The sequence below is a fragment of the Primulina huaijiensis genome, chromosome 3, assembly GCF_012295235.1.
Source record: "Primulina huaijiensis isolate GDHJ02 chromosome 3, ASM1229523v2, whole genome shotgun sequence".
In the NCBI taxonomy this organism is placed as follows: domain Eukaryota; kingdom Viridiplantae; phylum Streptophyta; class Magnoliopsida; order Lamiales; family Gesneriaceae; genus Primulina; species Primulina huaijiensis.
In genome coordinates this window covers 1210892-1231880 of record NC_133308.1, presented here as the reverse complement: position 1 = coordinate 1231880, position 20989 = coordinate 1210892, and the positions used below count along the sequence as shown (strand labels likewise).

The 20989-nt window shown below is 35.8% G+C and overlaps 3 protein-coding genes and 1 pseudogene across 3 annotated transcripts; 2 read left to right on the top strand and 2 right to left on the bottom strand.

The window, feature by feature from the left end:
• Positions 1–476: 476 nt before the first annotated feature.
• Positions 477–2631, bottom strand: LOC140972029 (malate synthase, glyoxysomal-like; annotated as a pseudogene).
• An 831-nt stretch (positions 2632–3462) lies between these two features.
• On the top strand, positions 3463–8127 carry LOC140972853 (probable aspartyl aminopeptidase). The gene is made up of 11 exons (XM_073435310.1): positions 3463–3626; positions 3999–4134; positions 4561–4639; positions 4742–4944; positions 5027–5096; positions 5973–6092; positions 6268–6423; positions 6720–6893; positions 7106–7180; positions 7261–7401; positions 7738–8127. Exons 1-11 carry the CDS (start codon positions 3557–3559, stop codon positions 7960–7962), a joined length of 1449 nt encoding a protein of 482 aa, XP_073291411.1. The 5' UTR covers positions 3463–3556; the 3' UTR covers positions 7963–8127.
• A 492-nt stretch (positions 8128–8619) lies between these two features.
• On the bottom strand, positions 8620–11759 carry LOC140972852 (nucleolar protein 56-like). Its single transcript, XM_073435309.1, has 8 exons — positions 11433–11759; positions 10814–11028; positions 10558–10715; positions 10180–10367; positions 9845–10097; positions 9562–9710; positions 9328–9462; positions 8620–9048 (listed from the first exon to the last, which is right to left on the bottom strand). The coding sequence occupies exons 1-8, from the start codon at positions 11635–11637 to the stop codon at positions 8804–8806; spliced, it is 1548 nt and encodes a 515-aa protein (XP_073291410.1). The 5' UTR covers positions 11638–11759; the 3' UTR covers positions 8620–8803.
• Positions 11760–13875: 2116 nt separating this feature from the next.
• Positions 13876–20006, top strand: LOC140972851 (ribonuclease J-like). Its single transcript, XM_073435308.1, has 11 exons — positions 13876–14074; positions 14161–14241; positions 15140–15205; positions 15292–15384; positions 16066–16191; positions 16767–16880; positions 17091–17186; positions 17287–17384; positions 17466–17917; positions 19067–19506; positions 19606–20006. The coding sequence occupies exons 1-11, from the start codon at positions 13892–13894 to the stop codon at positions 19699–19701; spliced, it is 1845 nt and encodes a 614-aa protein (XP_073291409.1). The 5' UTR covers positions 13876–13891; the 3' UTR covers positions 19702–20006.
• The last annotated feature ends 983 nt before the right edge of the window (positions 20007–20989 follow it).

The following is a 20989-nucleotide window of genomic DNA, read 5'->3' as shown; positions in this document are numbered from 1 at the left end:
GAGAGTTTTCAGGGATTGCATCCTCCGCAGGTGCTCATCTGGAGCAGATCTAAACATATCCAGGTCTTCCATGAATTGGCTATTCTCATTAATATCAATAGTCTTTCCCATCTGTCAAGAACTTAATGCTCAAGTAAAGAATGGGAAAACTAAGACTCCATGTTTTCAACTTCCCACTAAAACTTATCATTGTACCTTGTGTAGTAACACTATTTGTTTGCTTAAACTAGTATGGGTTTTATGCTTTTTTTGTTTTCAAAATAAATGATATTTCCTCGTTAAACTCATCAATTTACCACGATTACTATTTAAGAGATGATCATCTATCACGATTATTATTTAATAATTTGTATTTCAATTCAAAAAAGTAATAAACTATATATTCAATTTTGTTTAATGTAAATAATGTTGTATTTAAAATCAAATTGTTTTTTTATATACATGGCTAGAATGATTCAAATTCAAAATCGAAATGCAAGGATATTATTGATTCATTATCAATAAATACACATTATTAACTGGCAACATTCGTGGAAGAAGACGAGAGTGGTGCAAATACGAACATGAAGAAAGTAATCTAAAGCTTGGAAGATCCCAGGGGATGGTGGATGACAATTTGATTATAAGCATCAAGGATCAGGAAATCATCCAAAGTAGCTGAAATGCATTGCTTTGTGAAGATCTTGCATGCTTCGACATACATTCCCTTCTTGTACTTCTCCTTCCCAACTTCCCTCTCGATCCTCCCCATCTCCTCCTCCACCACCCTCCCGAATAGGTCCCGGCTCACCCTCACTCCGAGTCCATCGCCGGCCAACTCCACTCCGTATTTCAGCCACTGCCAGTTCTGAACTCGGCTTATCTCAGCCGTGGCGGCGTCCTCCATGAGATTGTAGAGTGGGACGGATCCCGTGCCCGTGAGCCATGCGGCCATGTATTGGATCCCCACTCGGGTGTTGAGACGGAGGCCTTCCATGGTCTGGACGCCTCTAGGGATTTGCAGGAGGTCGGCCTCGGTGATGTGGGCTGCGTCTTCACGTTTCATGGAGTGAATTTGGTTGGCTTTGTTGCGCATGTTGTCGGTGAAGACTTCCATGATGGCCGGGATTAGGCCTGGGTGAGCTGCCCATGTTCCATCATGCCCTGCTTTCACTTATCTTAGCTTGTCCTTTCTGACTAAATCAAGTGCAGCCTCGTTTGCCTTTGGGTCGTCTCGGATTGGGATCTGAGCGGCCTGATATTATGTTCACAAATTTCAATAAATCAAATTACAATACAGATGAATCAATGATAATCCGGTTAATAATGCCCAAAGGATGCATCCACGGGGATCTAGCATGAAATTTACACATACCATGCCTCCCATTGCATGGACTCCCCGCCGGTGACATGTTCCGATGAGTAACTCGGAGTAACTTCTCATGAAGTGTTGTGTCATGCCGACTTGAACTCGGTCAGGCAGCAGGCGATCAGGGTGAGCCTGAAACGTCTTTATGTAGCTGAAGATGTAATCCCATCTGCCGCAGTTCAAGCCTGCCGAATGATCTCTCAGCTCGTATAGAATCTCATCCATTTGAAACACCGCCGGGAGTGTTTCAATCAGAACTGTAGCTCTTATGCTGCCATTTTCTATTCCAGCCATTTTTTCAGCTCTCTCGAACACCCTGTTCCATATTTTCGCTTCCCTGACTCAACACAAAAACGCAATTATGTAAGGTTTCCTGAGTAAAAGGATGCCATTAAAAAAGAGTCGGAATGCGTATCATTCACCTGGAGTGTTCCATTTTTGGGAGATAGAAGAAGGGTCCAAATCCTTCGCCTTGATTCCTACGGAACGCAGACCAGTTATGGAAGAAATAAAGGCCAAAATAAAGGAGACAACCGGTGACAGGCTCTCCATCGACAAAAACGTGAGAATCAGGGAGATGCCTGCCTCTTGGTCGAACAAAAAGCTTGGCTATGTTTCGATCATTGAGTTTGTAGACTCTGTTTCTGGCCTTGTCATCGAAGCTTATGGTCCCATTCACAGCATCCTTCAAGTTTACGTGCCCTCGTACAAGGTTTTCCCAGCTTGGAGACAGAGCATCTTCAAAATCAGCCTATCCATAAAAAAAAGTTGAGAGTTTTAACATATAATCATCAATCCAGTTGGATGCGCATATACTCAACTCACCATAAAAACCTTGACTCCAGAATTGAGTGCATTGATGATCATCTTCCTCTCCACGGGCCCCGTAATCTCCACCCTCGTCGGCGGCGGCGCGCAAACCCACTCCCCCTTCCCTCACGTACTTGGTGGCCGGATGAAAACCCGGCATCGCCCCACTATTATACCTCACCTTCGCGTCCTTTCTACACTCCATCGCATACTTGATATGTCCCCTGAACTCCCTCTGCAGATCAGCCACAAATTGCATGGCGTCCTTCGTAAGAATCCTATCAAACTCCGCGTCGTACCTTCCCCTGATATCCACACCTTCGGGCTCATCGTATCCCACGAAAGTCGTCCTTTCTTTCGAAGGAGATGTTTCGTCATAACTACTTTCAAAACCCACCATTGTTCTCGGTCTTTCACCTCAAATTTCTAGAGTGTGAATGTGTGATGCAAATGCGCATGTGAAGTTGGCAGAATGCGGAGGATAGATATGAAGTGTAAAAATGCGTTATGGCCTGAAAATGGACATGTTTTTGGATTTATGCGCGTCGGATGATGCAAAATGTTGATCTAGATTGGGGATAAATGCAAAATAAAAGGTGGTGGTATGGGAGTATGCTTTGAACTATGTGCCCTGCCTCCCTCTCCGGAGATGAGGTTTTGAATATTATGTATATTTTTTTGGAATAAACACTATCCAAGTTAAAATATTTTAATTTTAATTTTAAACTTCTAAATATACTTAAGGTTCTATAGACTACTATATCATAACAATTAGCATTTGGATTTATTGTCTGTCATGGTGAATTCATCATTTTTTTCATAAAAATTTATATGATATTGTTTCACGAGTCAATTTTGTCTGATGATTTTTCAATCAATCCGATCTTTAAAAAATATTGATATTGTTTCACGAATCAATTTTATCTTATTAATTTTCAATCAATCCGATCTTTAAAAATATTATTATTTTTTAATTGTAAGTATATACTAGATCTACTGGTCTAAAAGAAGACATACTCAGTTTTCTTTCAATAAGTATTCTTTTGTCATAAGTCGTAGTCATGTTAAATTCATGACAAAAAATATCGCTGAAAATATCGTTTTTTTAATAAATAATTAAAACAATATTATATTTATTTTTTTATATAGCTCTATTTATTTTATTTTTTGAATCAAAAACATAAAATTATGCATTCAAAAATTAGTTTATTTATTATAAGTTTAAAAATTATGTTTTTTTTATTTGATGGATTAAAAATTAGGTTTTGAGAATGCAATTTCGGCAAATGACTTGGCAAATTGTTTAGCTTTGGACTTTATTTTGTTTTTATTAAAGAAATTTCCCGCATAAACACTAGAAAAGTGGAGCTGTGCCAAATCCGAAGAGAACCCTATTGAATGGAGAAATCAGTAGCACACGATCTTGTGGAGTTCTTGAATGCTTCCCCTACAGCTTTTCACGCCGTCGGTAATGTACTCGATATTCATTATTTTTGTTTTACTCCAAAACCCAAAATATATGACTTGCAGGATGCTGTGATTACCAAAGATTTACTTTTTTTATTCTCAAAAAGCGAATATATTCAACAAGATTTTCTCATCGACAAGATTGAGGAGTTATTTGGTTCTGGCTGTAGTGGGTTTATCTTATTTTTACTCATTAGTCATATTTATATATTGTTGAAACGCATGATTTCAATAGTTTTTTTGTTTATTAAGGTTGGCTACTTTCATGATTAATATGGATTTGAACAATAATAGGATTTGGTCTTGTAAATCAATTGTTTTTACCTATGGATGATTTATTCTCTTGTAATTAACGAGTTATTTTATTCATTAGATGAAGCAAAGAAGAGATTGATAAGCGCAGGGTACGAGCAAGTATCAGAGAGGGAGGAATGGAAATTACAAGCTGGAAAGAAATATTTTTTCACCAGGAATTATTCAACTATCGTTGCCTTTGCAATTGGTAAAAAGTATGCATTTTATGATTCCATATGTTATTTTTCTTTGTTGTTTCATGTCAATGATGCTTCTTTCCCACAATTATTGTTTAATTATTATTATCCTAGGTTACTTTTATTATAAGCTGTGGAAGTTTTGTTGCTATTGACCTTTTCCTCCAGTATAGATTAATTGACATTGACATCGAGAATTTTTAGAGATTGTTTGGTGTATTAATTTTTTTTCCGGTCATTATACAGACATTAATACGAACTACCAAGCTAGTGTGATTTATTTTTGAAATCAAATCCCGGTTGATCTCAAACCACTCTATCCATCACAATAGTATTGTGTCATGTTAATTTTGGCCTTGGCCCATGTGTGAAGTAGCAAATTACATGTAATATAAATTATTACATGGATTGAGTGGATGACAGTAAATGATTTTTGTGGTATAGATATGTGGCTGGAAATGGAATTTATATAATCGCTGCTCACACTGATAGTCCTTGCCTGAAATTAAAACCAGTCTCCAAGGTATTTACTTTCTTGAGTTGTCTGGTTTGCATTTATGTTTCCTCTGTTCAGTAATAAGGGTCACATTTAGAGCTCTAAAATTTTGAATCATGGTCATTTCAGGTATCAAAAGGTGGGTTCTTGGAAGTTGGTGTGCAAACTTATGGAGGCGGTTTATGGCACACATGGTTTGATCGTGACTTGTCTATTGCCGGAAGAGTAATAATTAGAAAGCAAAAGGATGGCTCAGAAACATACACTCACCAACTTGTCAGAATTGACGAGCCCATTATGCGAATCCCGACTCTGGCGATTCACTTGGATAGGTGCTTCAGCAGGAAATATTCACATTCGATTGGATCCCAGAGTGTGAATGCATTTGTTCATTATGTTTCCTTTGTATGATAGGGGTGTTAATGATGGATTCAAGGTGAACACTCAGAGTCACTTAGCTCCAGTTTTGGCCACATCGGTTAAGGTACTTTTCTAGATGGCTTACTACAAGTTAGATACTTTTCGAGGTTAACATGAAAGATGTAATTAGCCATATCTCTTTGCATTTTTTGTCTGCGGCGTCTTTGGCTATGTCTTGTGACCATTTTGGAAAGTTTATTTCCTGATGTGGAACATCAACATACAATATTAGCTAGTTTGATAACCCTCTCGACTACCATCGTATGGAAGATTTAGTAAATATCAGGTTATACTATCAAGAGAGTTACTATTTGTCAGATGATTACATTCTAAATAATGAACAGGAGGTCATGGTGTAGGGATGAAGCTTTTTCCGTTTTAGCACTAATCAAATTATACAAGTCAACAAGGGCTAGACATCGCTGAACAGATGAGAAGCATAAAGCTGGAAAAAGGCTTGTAATTGTTCTCTTGAAGCTGGGTTTTCTTATGATGATAGGGAGTTGCAGTCGACACTTTCTCAAAGAAGTGAAATGTAATCATCTTGATTGCTGATGTAAACTTGTGGGCATAATGAGATAGAATAAATCAATTGTGGTTCTAGGAAATTCCTAGTTTGACCTCGTCTCGATAGGTGAATAAGCATGTATGGACGAGGTCTCAGGCTGATAAATGCGCAGAAAGAGATCATACGAGGGAGAAATGTCAACATCAAACAGGGGCTGGATTTATCATATCTTGATACCCCCTTCTAACTTTTGGTTCAAAAATTTGAAGCTCGTGCATTATGAATCAGTTCTTCGTTTTTAACTCAATATTTCTTTTTCTTTGTTATTCTGCCAAGATATGACAGGCCTGATGGAAAATGGTATAATATTAAAAAATGTCTACTTTACTTCATCTTGGTATGATTCTCTTACGTATGGTGTCCATAATTCAGGCTGAACTGATTAAATCAACTACTGAAAATGGTTCTGTTGAAACTGGATCACTTGTTGGGAAGAAGTTTGAGGATGAAACTAATTCTGGCAATCCAAAGCATCATCTCCCTCTATTACAGGTTCTGATTATGTCTTGTTTGATTGTAGAATCTTTTTGCCTCTTCATTGACTGAATATCATGGCGGAAGTTCAAATTCTTAAATATTTTGGTTACTCCCAATTTATCTTTATTAAAGACATCTTGAATATATGCTTTGATCATGATCTTTTGTTTCTTCTTCCGCTGTACTTCAGCTGATTGCTGCCCAGGCTGGCTGTGAACCAGATGATATATGTGATTTTGAGTTGCAAGCTTGTGATACTCAGCATAGTATAATTGCTGGTGCGCTCAAGGAATTTATTTTCTCCGGAAGGCTTGATAACCTCTGCATGTCATTTTGTTCGCTGAAGGTATATGCATCATGCTCACATGTTGACTTGAATAACATTTTTGTTTTTTTTTTTATAGAACATTACGCTGATATCTTCAATCAAAAAAGGCTTGTGGTAAGTATGACACTAGCACAAGCATCAACAAAAGTTATTCCAAGGAGGAACAAACTATTCCAGCATTGGATTAATTGATTGGCCATGTTATAAAGTTATTGCATTGTCTTTTGCTGTGTAAGCTTCAATTTTAACCAGGAACTGCAGTTTTGCAAAAGCGGCCATCTGGTTATATTTGTTTTGTTTGATTTTTGTTTTAGGCTCTCATAGATATTTCATCATCTGAAAGCACTCTCGAAAATGAGACCGGAGTAAGAATGGTGGCTTTGTTTGATCACGAGGAGATTGGTTCTAATTCAGCACAAGGAGCTGGATCCCCAGTCATGCTCGATGCTTTAACGCGAATAACTAGTTCTTTCAACCCAGATACAAAGGTAGAATTACATTACTCCTTTTCTAGTTTTTAGTCATTCCTCTTTCGGCTTGTTCGAATTACCATTGGCACTGAATTGTTTCTTTACATTATGAAATTAATCTTCTGCAATTCCTGATTCCCTTTGGTTTGCATGAAATTTTGTTTTATTATTTTTTCCTGCCACTGTTTGTATTGACTGATAATTGTTTTTTCATCGTGTTTCTTAAAAAGTTTCTACCAATCGCTATTCAAAAGAGTTTCTTAGTATCAGCTGACATGGCTCATGCCTTGCATCCGAATTACATGGTACGTGTTCCCATTGCTCTATTTCAAAGTAGGTATACATATTCTTTTTATTTTGACATTGTTTTACATTTTTTAATCAGGACCGACATGAAGAAAATCACCAGCCCAAGATGCATGGCGGGCTTGTCATCAAACACAACGCAAACCAAAGATATGCAACTAATGCCGTAACTTCCTTCACATTTCGGGAGATTGCTAATAAGCACAAACTTCCTGTTCAGGTTTGGCAGATTCTATAAACAAATCAAATTACTTTGATATTACCTAGGCAGTTGTGAGCAAACAATTAATTGAGATTAGTATGTGCTAATTTACAATTACGATGGTAGTTGAATGTTCACTTGTTTTGAATAATTCTACATCGGATCGAGTCCAATTGTCCTCGTGCCTATGTGCCTATATCTCTCTTGAACAATGCACTTGGATAGATGGACTCGTTCCAATGTTAAATATGTGAAACTTGTTTCTTCCTATTGGAAAAACCAAAATTATCCATACTACTGCCAACAGACTGATTGATGCATTCGTAGCTCTTATATAAGACCCTTTTAATCCAGGATTTTGTGGTCAAGAACGATATGCAATGTGGTTCGACAGTTGGTCCCATTTTGGCGAGTGGTGTTGGCATCCTCACTGTTGATGTCGGAGCTCCACAACTGTCGATGCATAGCATTAGAGAAATGTGTGCAGTTGATGATGTAAAGCATTCTTATGAACACTTCAAGGCATTCTTCCAGGAGGTCTCTCTTCTTGATTCAAAACTTGCTGTAGACGATGTCTAGTTTTGTCGAATTTGGATGTTTTTTGTGAAATTTTTTCACATGTTTGGATATTGGTTTAAACGACGGCCGTGCGTCTGAGCTGTTTCTTTACCAACTTGATCGTAATAGTAATAAATTAATGAAATTCAAATAAAGATTTGTAGTGAATTATTTATAAATTATTTCCACCATCATTATTTAAAATCTGATCGATAAAAATATATTTTCATTGTACATATACTTATTTCGAGTAAAATACATTCAATTTGATATCATTCATGTCAATGTTTAAATACGAGCTCAGAAACAAAGACAAGATTTGCAGTTCGCTGACGAGTCTTGCATTTATATCATTATTATTATTATGATTAGGTACATGTTTTTAGGGATGAACATTTTGTCAGAACTGAATCAAACTACTATATATTGAACAAACTCAAATTTTTTTGACAAACTAAATTGAGCGACTTTATGATTTCAGTTTTTTCTAACCTATCCCCTTAAATCCTCGAACTTATTCATCGACTTTCTATTAAATATCTTGGTATTTTTAAAAGAAAAATCGAAAGCTGAAAATACGAAAATACGAAGAATTGTTTTGAAATTATTTCTGAATATAGTTTTAACAATAAATGATTTTGAAAATTAATCTAAGAATGAAAAATAATCTAAGAAGACTTCAACGCAAAATTATATATGCTATTACCAAATAACATACACAAAATAAAAAGTTCTACCAAATAGCAACCACGATACATAAACTATAACTATTGATCCATGAACTCGAAATCCCATAGCAAAACCGGTATCATCGTAGCTACCCAAAATATAAATTCTCAAACAATGAAGATCTTACCAAAGTTCATTCGCTCGTATCATTTCGCGACTTCTTTTTCTTCTTTTTTCCTTCGTCAGCAGCTACATCATCAACGGCCATTGCATCTTTACTCTTCTTTTTCTTCTTTTTTCCAGTTCCATCTTCACCATTTGCATCATTCTTCTCCTCCCGTTCCTCTTGTTCCATCTTTCGTTTCTCCTTCTTTTTCTTCTTTTCACTCTTAGGCTCGTCTTTAGCATCTCCATTCATAAAAGCGGCAGGCTCGTCCTCTATCAAAGATTGAGGATGAAAATAGGTTTTATAAGTGTATATATGGAAATAACGAAGATCAAAGCAAACACGAGATATTTTCTAAGTCGTTGAAGCACGGACATATGCTACCAAAACTGGCCATTTCTCCTCCTTTCTATGATCCATTTTTTTTTTCTAATAAACATCCAGGAAAATTCAGAACTTGAAGGCCTGTAGATCTTTATCCATGCAATAAATTGACATTTCATTTGCAATATTGTAAAGATAGAGAAGTAGAACTGAATATGTGCCCAAACCTTTGGTCTCAACAGTTGTGATGGCAGATTTCATCACATCAATGTTTTTACGAGGAGCAACCCCTTTATCATAGAAGTCTAGCCGCTCTTCGACTTGTTCACGAAGTTTTTCTCCAAAAGCAGTGGTATTTTTCTCTGCATCATAAAAATATGACAAGGTTCATCAACGCCCGATGGCACGCACAAGACTGAGTTCAAATCAATCTATGTGTAGTGAAATAAAAATAAACTCGCCTAGGAAACAGTCGATGCGAGAAGCAATAGAGCACTTGTTTGCAAGATAACGAGCCATTCGGCCTTTGTTTCGAGCAGATGCACGGCCAATAAAGGAAGAATGGAAAATAAGACCATACTTTGGAGTGTTCCCACGAGTTTTCAATGCTCTGTACAAATGACCAAGTAAAGCCCGGAAATGAAAAATTGAAAAAAAATTCACCTAATTATAATAAACATCAAAACTGTTTTAAGCACTGAATTAAAACAATGATCAACACACATGCCACCAATATGAAACTACCTAAAGAGAGCCTTCTCCGCACCAAGAATTTGAAGAGTAGAAGAAGGGCATTTTGCCAAGTTTGTGAGACTACCAGCATGGGAAATTAAACGTGCTCCCACAACTTCACCAATAAGAGCAGCCAAATTAGGTGCTATGTCATTCATTTTGGAAACCAGATAATCGTACAGCTTTTTCCTGTACTCAGCAAGGTCAATCACCCTTTGAGCAAATTGCTTGACATTAATCAAGTCTATTTGGGACAAATCCTGTCCTGAAAACATAAAGGACACAAATCAATAATAGAACAGCATGCGCTCACAGACCAAGTGTGATAGGATCATAGGAAACTGTACCCATGGATGCTTTGGCAGCCTCTATGATCTCCTTTGCTTTATCTTCATCCCCAACCATGTCTGTCAGGTCTGATAAGTTGCCCTCAGATAACAGTGATTTATCATCCACATATTTTGCGACTTTGGCATATAGAAAGTTGTCATTCACAATCTTAGCTAATTCAGGAAAATGCCAAGAGTACCATTCTCTGCATGAAAAAGAAGAAATACATCCCAAAATTAATCATACATCTGCATGTTACTGCGTGCAAACAGCAAAAAAAAAACTAAAAAGGATCACAGATGAACTAATAAGCATCCAAGTCATCAAAGGCAAGGCCTAAAGTATATAATTAACATACTCCAAACACACCCAAACTAGCCAAATTAAAAACTGACCTTGCTCTCATGGAGAAGGAATTGATATCTTTATCAAGAGTGTCAAGGAGAAAGATAGCCTGAATAACCATATTGTCTACACGATTCACATTGAACTTCACCTTTGCTCTGCTGTAACTATGACCCAGTCCAAGTTGTGCCTTCTCCAGATCACCGGACTATTTACATATAAAATGATTAAAGATAATCAAATACATGATTTTTAAATACACAACAAAGTATTCAAATTAAGAAAAAAGTATTGATAATGACTAACCTTAAGGTTCTCAATAAATCTATCAAAATGTAACCGCACACCTCGAACAATCTCAAGAATAAACTCATTGCTTTGGCACGGAATCTTAGTTACTTCATAAATATTTGATCCAAGCTTTGGCTCTGCCACTCCTAAGCTGAACTTTGGCTTCTTCCCCTCCTTGACTTTTGGAAGGGTGAGCTCCAAAAAATTCCTCAGCTCATCAGTCATTTGTCCTTAACACACATAACGAGCAAACAAACAATATTAGTTAATACTTCAGCAATAGCATTTTAAAATAAAACAAGAAATCTCCCTACTTCCAAGAGAATAATAGCACATAAAAAAAACTCAGTCATGAGTTGTGTCACATTTTCCTTTGCCGTTTTGGAAAAAGAACATAATTCACTAAAAAGGCACAGGAGGCCAACATACAACAAGGTTCTAATGCACAACACTCTATTCCCACCTTCCTATTTCTAAAACCCTCTAAAATTGATGTTACCTGCTAGCGCCTTGAAATTATTGGATGCGGATATGATTACATCTCGCATTAACCACATACAAAAAAAAAATCACACTATTTCTCACCAGCAATGACAACACTCCAAAAATTGAAAGCAACCAAAGCCTTTTTTACCTTCAGATATTGCGTTACATTGGTTCAGAGCATCAAGCGCAGACTCATAAGGGCTAAAAGCGGCCAGCTTTACAACCTTCCCGAACCGGTTCAGGTCTGATACAGAGGTCCTAACAGCCTCCGTATTCTGCCCAATTTCATCAATCCCATGCGCCAAGAACAGCCCATATCCGGAAGCCGACTCGTACAAAACGTACAGAGCCATCACTCACTCCCTCTCTATCCCCACAGGAATATCGTACGCGACGGATTGCTGGGGGCGGGGGCTGTGTATTGAAGTTAGGGTTTAGGGTTTTGGTTTTCCGGTGCATCTAAATAGTTTATCAAAATATTTATTTTTTATCAACCCATTTCCTAATATTATTATTTTAAAAGCACAATTAAATAATAATTTTTAGGCCAATAATAAAATATCTTAAACATATTGGACTTGGAGTTGACGAAAGTATACCTAGCCACGGTGGCTTTGAACTGAACCTAAATCTAACCCGGCTGTGGTCAACGAGCAGGTTAATCAAGTCAACGGATTTGACCCGAAATCGTTAACTTTGTTCAAACTTCGGATAAAACCAAAAAAATCGAAACCAAAAAAATCGAAAAAACCAAACGTTGAACTGAAAGTCGAATTTTGTAATTCAAATATAAATGTTAAAAACGAAGTTTATTTTGTTCGGTTTCGGATTATATATATCAAAACCGAACCGACCGAAAAACGAAATTTCATTAAATTAATAATTTTATTTATATTAGATATTTTTTGAGATGATATTTATTGAATTAAAAATCATTTTGAATAATTTTTATATTTAAATATTTTACTAAAAAATCATATAAAAAATAACATATTAATGTTCGTTAATATTTTGTAGGCAACTTTAAATTATTCGCAAGCAAGTTGTGTGTAATTTTTCATTTTTTTATTAAATCTTTTGTGAGATTGTTTTACTATATTTTTACGTATTTATATTCGTAAAATCGATTCACTCAATTCATAATTAAAATAAAAATAATAATATTTTGAATATAAAAAATAATAATTTTTTTATAAATAATATAAATTTTGTCGCACAAAATTGTTATTTTAGACCAGATACGATTAGTTATTTTCCATTTGATTTCTTTACAAACGCCGATCACATAGATGCGACATATGACGTCAAGGTGCAGGTCCATTTTCCAGCATTCTTCTTTTTTCCTCTCCCTTTCTTATTTTGTTGATGATAAGCAAGTAAGCAACGGATATTAGCTATTGTTCCCGCATCACAAATCGCTTAAACCCTGCGCGCACACGCGCACTCTAGCATTTTGAAGTTCAGGGTTTTGGATTTTGCTGCCCCAGCTCTCATTCTTTCTGGATTGAAAGGCTCCAGATATAGGAAAACTTGCATAAGTCCAAGTGTATATTTGTATTGTTCAGGAATGGCTTCTTTGGGTGTAATTCCTGTATGTACCCACAAGCTCTTATGGTATCAAGAAAAACCCGGAAGAAACTCCATTTCTTGTTGTGCATCAGCTCCTTCTATAAAGCGTATGCTGATAAAATTCGTCAATGTTTTTGTTTTTTTGTTTTTTAATTCTGTGTTATGCTTCACAAAATACGGTATGGACGCTTTTTACTTGGTGATATGTGATTCGACATTGTAATGGGGATTATATTGTAATGGGGATTATATAGGATCAGGTCATATGGACTTGATTTATGGGTGCATCAAGCTATGAATATGTTTTTTTAGAGTTAATTCTTATCTACCTTGATTCCCGGCCTTTTGTGCAATGGAGAATTTTCTAAATACCGTTGTTGCATCAAACAGCAAAAAAAGGCCGATCAAAGAGCAGATATTATCTTCATAAGCATGTTTTTTTACTTTTGCACAGATTTTTGTCACTCAGGTTTCTGATAATTGCTGCAGTATTTGACTTTATGTGGCCAAGGATTAACCTGAATGCTTTAATAAGTTACTTGGGTTGCCTTAGCTGCTTAGCATAATAATTGTGATCATCCAAAGTTGCACAGTCCTGAAATGGTGTTGCTAATTACCGTTTTTTTTCCTCGACTTTAAAAGACGCTTGAATTTCCTTAAATGGTGATACATAACTAAAGCAGAAAAGTAAAAGTTGTCCTAGACTCAGGGTTTTACTGTAATGTCCTGCTTAGTTTGGTGTGAACTAATTGAAACTAGGAAAGAAAAACCAGGAAATGGGGAAAAAATGATTTGATGTTTTTTTGACGTCGAGATCAATGGGTAGTGTGCACCACCTCTGAACCTGGTTATGATTCTCAAACTTGGTCCTAGGCTTGACTTCCACTGGTGGTTTCTATCATTTGTCCGGATAATTGGTTAAAAGTGCTAAGTCGAAAACTTTTGCATTGGTTCATGCATTGGTATAGTGATGCACCAACAAAATTCTTTTAAAAAATGACATGAAATGCAATTCGTTATCCATATTCTGTTCTGCAGATGATGAGTGATTCAACAAATGTACTCTCTCCTGGAAGGACACTTAGCGAGACAGTTGTGGCTAATTCATTATTGAGGCATATTTCATCTGCCACAGGAAGGGTAATAACCACTCAGTTTGCGTCAAATATTCACCGCTTGGGAAGTGTAAAAGCAGCAGCTGATTTAACTGGCCGAAAGCTGGTATGTTCCAAATTTATTTTAATGTTTCTCTTCCTTTGGCCCACTCTGAAAAGTTCATTGAGACGACATGATCATCCATTTTTTAGGTGTTTGTTGGTATGTCCTTGAGGACGTACCTGGATGCTGCATGGAGAGATGGAAAGGCACCCATCGATCCATTAACTTTGGTAATGGCTTTTTACATTAATTGTGGTTTACAAATATCTCTTCCAAATTGGATTTTAGGTGGATCTATGATATATATTTTGATTTTCTTTTTTCACGATGTGACATAGTCACATAACCCAGGGCACGAGTATGAACTAAAATGTCATGGACTTAAAATTACTAAAATGACATGACATCAATCAAATAATCTTTTTCATCTGTTTTGGGAATTACAATGAAGGATAAAATTATTGCAATTTTGATTGCACCAAGTAGTTGTTAATAGTCGATTATGCCAGTGTCTTTCTTGATGTTCCTCTTCAATGGGCCCAAGACGGGATAACATGTCTAAACCTTAAACATGTGCCAGCAGTCCTGGCATGTTATTTGCTTTATGATGAACTTTAGATTGATTTGTTTTTCTCCTTAAATTGGTATGAGATATTGTGAATCATTATTTTTTTTGCTCCATTTACAATTTAAGGATGGCTGTGAGAAAGTTCGAGCTTTTTGTAACTGGTTTCGTTGTGTTTTCAACACTAAATTCTGTTAATCTTTGGTGCAAAGTGAGGTGGAATGACAAGCAACTACAATTGGCATCAAATATACATTTGCTCAAATTTTTATCATAAATTTTAAAAATATTATGTCGATGTGGTATCATGAACAAATTAGTTATTCAGTATTATTTGGGTTTTCCTTTTTCCGTTTTGTCACCCGACCCTGAAATTGGATGTTAATTTTTGGATAGAAAACGTGAAGTTCCGCAGATCTGAAAAATTAGCTTATGGACACGTGAAAATATTAAAATAAAGGGCAAGATTGATTCTTCTGCCCCAAGTTGAAGATTATGATCTCTTTGTTCTCATTGTATTGTCATTTTTACCCTATGCCTCCTGAGATAACTTTGGTGTGCAGGTGAAAGTGGAAGATATTGATGCTTATGCCCCAAAGGACTTGCTGATTGTCACAACTGGTTCTCAAGTGGGTTACTGCTGACATTATGCTTGGGTTATTTCCTGTGCTTCATTCCATATTGTGAGACTAGCGTATGATTTATTATTCTTCAGGCTGAACCACGTGCTGCGCTGAATCTTGCATCATATGGAAGTAGTCATTCTCTCAAGTTGAACAAAGACGATTTGATTTTATATTCTGCGAAGGTAACGAATCTGACTTGTCAGTAGTTTTCATATTTTGGGTTAATACATGCAAATGTAATAATGTGTTGTCACACAAATAAAGTGAAGAAAATAAGAAGATGGTGTGGACACGACATAATTTGGTTCTTGAGTAAGGGATTTTATGAGACAACCGGTGTGACACAGCGAGTTGATTGTGAATGAGCATTTGTGGTTTGTAAATCGGTTGCATCATTCATTTATATTGTTTCACAAATTTCTAGAGGGGGTTTCGATGCCCTGTGAAAACCGAAGGATGAAAAACAAAAAAATGCTTCTAATATTGTAATAAGATGTTTTGTTATGCTAGCACACTTGTATTTCTGTGCTTTTGGCATCAACTATCCACAAGACGCCGGTCGTTTGTGAATTAAACTAACAGAAAAATGCTTCTAATATTGTTATCAGATGCTTTGTTATGCTAGCGCAATTGTATTTCTGTGCTTTTGGCGTCAACTATCCACAAAATGTCGGTCATCTGTGAATTAAACTAGTGCAACTGATAGAGATAGTGTTTACTTACGTGAAAACAGTGTAGGAGCACCAACTTATACAAATTGCCATTTTTTAATATTTTGAACCATGTATGGTTGATTGTATATTTAAAATTTTTTATTTTAGCATTTTTCCATAGATACTGCTTAATAAACCCTATTAATATAGGTAATCCCAGGTAATGAGACGAGAGTAATGAAAATGCTAAATCGTGTATCTGAAATTGGATCGACAATAGTGATGGGAAAAAATGAAATGTTGCATACATCCGGTCATGCCTATCGTGAAGAACTGGTATGGTTTTCATTTCTTTACAAGAGTCTCTTTTGAATTTCTATTTTTTGCCGTCTTCAGAAGCTATTCTTGAACATTCGGGTTTCATAACATGCCTATAATGTTATGCTGTTAGAACCATAGAGAGCACATTTATTCTCCTTTCTGTTTGCATGTTATTCTGATTATCCACCTTTGCATTTTCTTGCAAACAAATGAAATGCTGCTGCTGATTTAGTTTTACTTGAAGAAAAAAATTAGGAAACTCTATAATTTATCCCATGGGGATATCTGACCATATTCCTGGTCTTGGGATTTTAAAATGTAGATCAGTGGATGTTCTTCATCCTGAGATTGTTGTTTCTTCTTTTTGTTCCATAATTTGCATATCCACGCCAAGCTTTTTAGGAATTGTCTAGAAATTGTTGTCACATGAGAAACCAGATAACATTAGGGTGATTTTGCTAGTTTCTTGTAATAATTATTTTATAGTACTGTTTTTTCCCCGTAATTTGCGAGATAAATTTTACACATTGTGGGCTCCACTATGTTTTTGTTTCACTTTTTGTGGAATTTAATATGATTCGTTTTTTAAGGAAGAAGTGCTAAAAATTGTTAAGCCACAACACTTTCTACCCATTCATGGAGAACTCTTATTCTTGAGAGAGCATGAAATGCTTGGGAAGTCAACTGGCATTCGGCATACCGCAGTAAGTAACCTATTTCAGTTAAAATCTCTCTTCTCCTAGTAGATTTTTTTTCCTGGAAGTTTTTCATATTCTTTGGCTTAATTTTATATAGAGTGGCCTCATTATTTCCCTCTTGTCAGTAAATGATCATCATCATTTGATCAAAACGTTTTAAATTTCTCTCTAGATTATATCTACTGGGCTCCTTTTTCACTTGCTTTGTCCTTTCAGGTTATAAAGAACGGTGAAATGCTGGGTGTGTCACATTTGAAGAATAGGAGGGTCCTGTCAAACGGCTTTGCTTCCCTAGGTAAACAGAATCTGCAGGTCTCTCTCTCTCTCTCTCCATCTCTCGTCTATGTCAAGAAAACATGCTCTTGTATTTGAAGAAATCAAAACATTCTGCTGTCTAACTTTGATCATGTAGTTGATGTACAATGATGGTGACAAAGCATTTGGTACGGCAGCTGAACTGTGCATTGACGAAAGAATGAGGATAGCTTTTGATGGTATTATAGTTGTCAGGTGTGCCTTTCTTTTGAGGGGAGCAAAAAACAACTTTGTTTGACTTTGTGCTCGATAACAATCTTTTTGTCTGTTACGTAGTATGGAAATTTTGCGCCCTCAAGCTATGGATGATTCAGTCGAAAAGACTTTAAAAGGAAAAATAAGAATTAGTACACGATGCTTATGGCTTGACAAAGGAAAACTCTTAGACGCTCTTCATAAAGCGGCGCATGCTTCACTGTCAAGCTGTCCTGTAAATTGCCCTCTGGCCCACATGGAAAGAACGGTTTCTGAAGTTTTGAGAAAAATTGTGAGGAAGTACAGCAGCAAAAGACCTGAAGTCATTGCAATTGCTTTTGAAAATCCTGCTGCAGTTCTAGCTGATGAGATCAATGTCAAACTATCTGGGAAGTGGCATGCTAATTCTGAGGTTTCAACTTTGAGAAAATCGGTCGATGGGCAGAAAAATAAGAGACAACCTATTGATTTACTCGAGGAAAATGGAAATGGCCATGCAATTTTGAGGAACACGAGAGAACTAGAATTGGAAGGTAATGTTTTATTCTTGCTTACCACTTCTTTATTCAACAATATTCTCTTTTCAAAGTTGTAGACCAAATACTTGTTTGTTCATTACGAACTTCTGGGGTTAGGTCTGTTATCTGTGATCTTTGTGCATTAAATCTAATAGGTGGTTGGAAGGCGTGGGGTTGAAATTCAATGGTATTGATATGACCACAATACAAACTAGAGAGAATACAAACTGATATTTAGAAAATAGTGAATCAAGAACACTGTCGCACAGTTACAGTGACTCAAAGAACCAAGAACTATAATAATCTGAGTGAAACACCCAGCCAAGGATCAAATCCTTTACAAGAAGAAAGGCACTCCTCTCTCCCTACCCTAGCACAAAGTTAGCCAAACAATCAATCTGCTAGAATGCCTTCCCTATTACCAACACCAGCCTTATATATTTGTTTCTCTTTCCCCTTACTCGAGTTACTTCCTTTTCTAGTGTGTTCTTGTGGATTAAAAGCATGATCCTAATTTTCTAGGCCCAATATACTTGGGCTCATGACAGGTATAAAGTAGTAAAGATGATATAACAAAATTTTTATGGTGTTATAAAGAAATGGATATAAAACTGATAATTTGAAGTATCACATAATTTATCAAACATATATTTTACTTAATACATGTTGGAAAACAACAATTCCCCTTGTCGTGAGATTTGATTGCCTATGTGATACAAAAGTCGAAACACGGTAGTGGTGTCGATATATGACTTAAGATATCTTAGTTGCACTTTTTTTTTAGTTTTTCTTTGGGTAAAATAGCTAATGCTTGATTCTATTTTATAGCTCTTGGAAGCATACTTGTTGAATTACATTTATCACAACCTTTTAGGTGCATTTGGATGAGAGAATTTTAAAGTCAAAGAATTTCAAATCCTAGATCCAAATGCATCCAAATTGTTTGGGCACTCTTGAAATACGTGAATTTGAAATCTTCATGTTATGTTTTAACTTCTTTATTAACTAATAATGTAATGGATTTAAAATTCATACAAATGAAATCACATTGAAATACTTCCCTCAAATCATTTTCTCAAAGCCAAATCCTTCAATCCAAATACTACCCTTGTGAAATTTGATTTGATTTCCTAAACTTTTGGAAATGTATGTTTTTTTTGGCAGTTAATAATGAGATAGTTCTTCACGAAGACGAAATGATGTCTGATACTGACTTGCCTGAGAGTAATCTCATTGCTGATGAGTCTAAAGATTTCTGGAAGACATTTTTAACCTTATCAGTTCTCGATCAATCCAAAGGGAACGGCGACTTGCTTCCAGAAGAGGAACATGAAGAAAAAACCGAACAAAAAAGCAGTAAACTCAATTCTGGCCTGCCCAATTCTAGTCTAAGAACTACTATACCGGCAAAAAGGAACAAATGGAAACCCGAAGAAGTGATGAAACTCATCAAAATCCGTGGGGAACTTCACAGCAGGTTCCAAGTCCTCAGGGGGCGAATGGCTCTTTGGGAAGAGATATCTTCAAATCTCTCGTCTGAAGGAATTACTCGAAGTCCAGGACAGTGTAAATCTTTGTGGACGTCTCTAGTTCAGAAATACGAGGTTACTTTTTCCTTTTTATTTAGATGAATTATCCATAATAGAAGCTTTACATGACAAGAAAATCTCTCTGAAATTGGTCTGCTATTTCGGTTTCGACAGGAAAGTAAAAGTGAGATGAAAATGCAAAAAAGCTGGCCGTATTTCGAAGATATGAACAAGATCTTATCGGATTTGGAGACGAAGGCATCCAAATGATCGGCAAGTGCAGTTTGTACAGCTAATTTTTCGAAGCAACAAAGGGGAGATGGCCATTTTATTGAAAAACATGAACAACAAACATGCTCTGAGAGAAAAAAATGCATTGAAAGAAGGGCCAGTGTTCCCTTGATTGATATTAACCAAACAGTGAAAGATCTTTATGGGACTTAGGCATCGATGTTTCTTGTTTATGCAAACTGTTGGAATGGAAAAACTGTAAAAAAATATAAGAATAATTTTGTAGCCTAGTGTGTTGTATAAACTGCTCAATGAGTGTAGAATTAAATGCTAACTTATACATTGATCTGTAACTTAAAATTTCATTTCATGCTGTTTCCTGGAATATATTCTTGGTGAATTGGTTGTATAATGAAATAAGGAACGATTTCATCAAACTTACAAGTTTTTATTTTTATAAAAAACACAGTACTCTTAAGATTCATGTCCTATATTTTGCGTCATATACAACATAATGACGAAAACATGGTGCATTTGTTCTTCATGTGCCCGTTTTCTGCGCATATTTGGAATGGAATTCGTTATTGGCTTGGCATAGAAAAAATTATGGGTTCAAAAACGACGGTATTCAAGGCATTTAGAGGTGTGTATCGAGGGAGCTCGACGTTTGCAAAGATGAGATGCTCGGCTCTTGCAGCTATAGTTTACCATGTCTGGAATGTAAGAAACAGAATGATGTTTGAAAAGGAGAAACTAAATATGGACGCAACAATTAAGAAGATCAAGATCCTTTTACTTCAATGTTTTCCAAATTCTATGGATGTACCTTAATTGGAGTTTAAAAATTTTGTATGATTAGGTGTGATTTGTTGGGTTGTATTATCTCCCGGGGATGTCTAGTATAATTGTTTAATTAATTTTTTTACTTTATTAATGGAAGTAATTTTATTAAAAAAAAAGAATGAGACAATGTGTATGTTTCAAATATTTTGTTATGACCAATGGTCAGATGCTTGACAGAGAAAAATATTGTGCATATCTATACTCAATATAAAAGTTGGTCCAACTTTGTGACACCAATTAGTTTTTATGATAATACACTATTCATTTAGATAAGTAATATTTTTCATATAATTTATCAAGAACTGCAATATTTAATTTATTTTAAAAATTCACATATTATCTTTACAAATTTTTAATAGTGTTATTATAGTTATCCAAATAATAATTAAAAAATATAAAAAAAAAATTATGAATAAACTCGATATATTAATGATCACGATTCATATATATAATAGTCATTATTTTATACACACAATGTGTCTTT

Excerpts from the sequence above, each read along its gene's own strand:
- LOC140972853 (XM_073435310.1), top strand. The coding sequence starts at position 3,557 with ATGGAGAAATCAGTAGCACACGATCTTGTGGAGTTCTTGAATGCTTCC. Across the intron at positions 3,627-3,998 it reads TACAGCTTTTCACGCCGTCG|ATGAAGCAAAGAAGAGATTG; the intron begins GTAATGTACTCG and ends TTTATTCATTAG. Across the intron at positions 5,097-5,972 it reads TTTTGGCCACATCGGTTAAG|GCTGAACTGATTAAATCAAC; the intron begins GTACTTTTCTAG and ends TCCATAATTCAG.
- LOC140972852 (XM_073435309.1), bottom strand. The coding sequence starts at position 11,637 with ATGGCTCTGTACGTTTTGTACGAGTCGGCTTCCGGATATGGGCTGTTC. Across the intron at positions 11,029-11,432 it reads ATGTAACGCAATATCTGAAG|GACAAATGACTGATGAGCTG; the intron begins GTAAAAAAGGCT and ends ATGTGTGTTAAG. Across the intron at positions 9,049-9,327 it reads CACAACTGTTGAGACCAAAG|AGGACGAGCCTGCCGCTTTT; the intron begins GTTTGGGCACAT and ends AATCTTTGATAG.
- LOC140972851 (XM_073435308.1), top strand. The coding sequence starts at position 13,892 with ATGATGAGTGATTCAACAAATGTACTCTCTCCTGGAAGGACACTTAGC. Across the intron at positions 14,075-14,160 it reads ATTTAACTGGCCGAAAGCTG|GTGTTTGTTGGTATGTCCTT; the intron begins GTATGTTCCAAA and ends TCCATTTTTTAG. Across the intron at positions 17,187-17,286 it reads TAGGTAAACAGAATCTGCAG|TTGATGTACAATGATGGTGA; the intron begins GTCTCTCTCTCT and ends TTGATCATGTAG.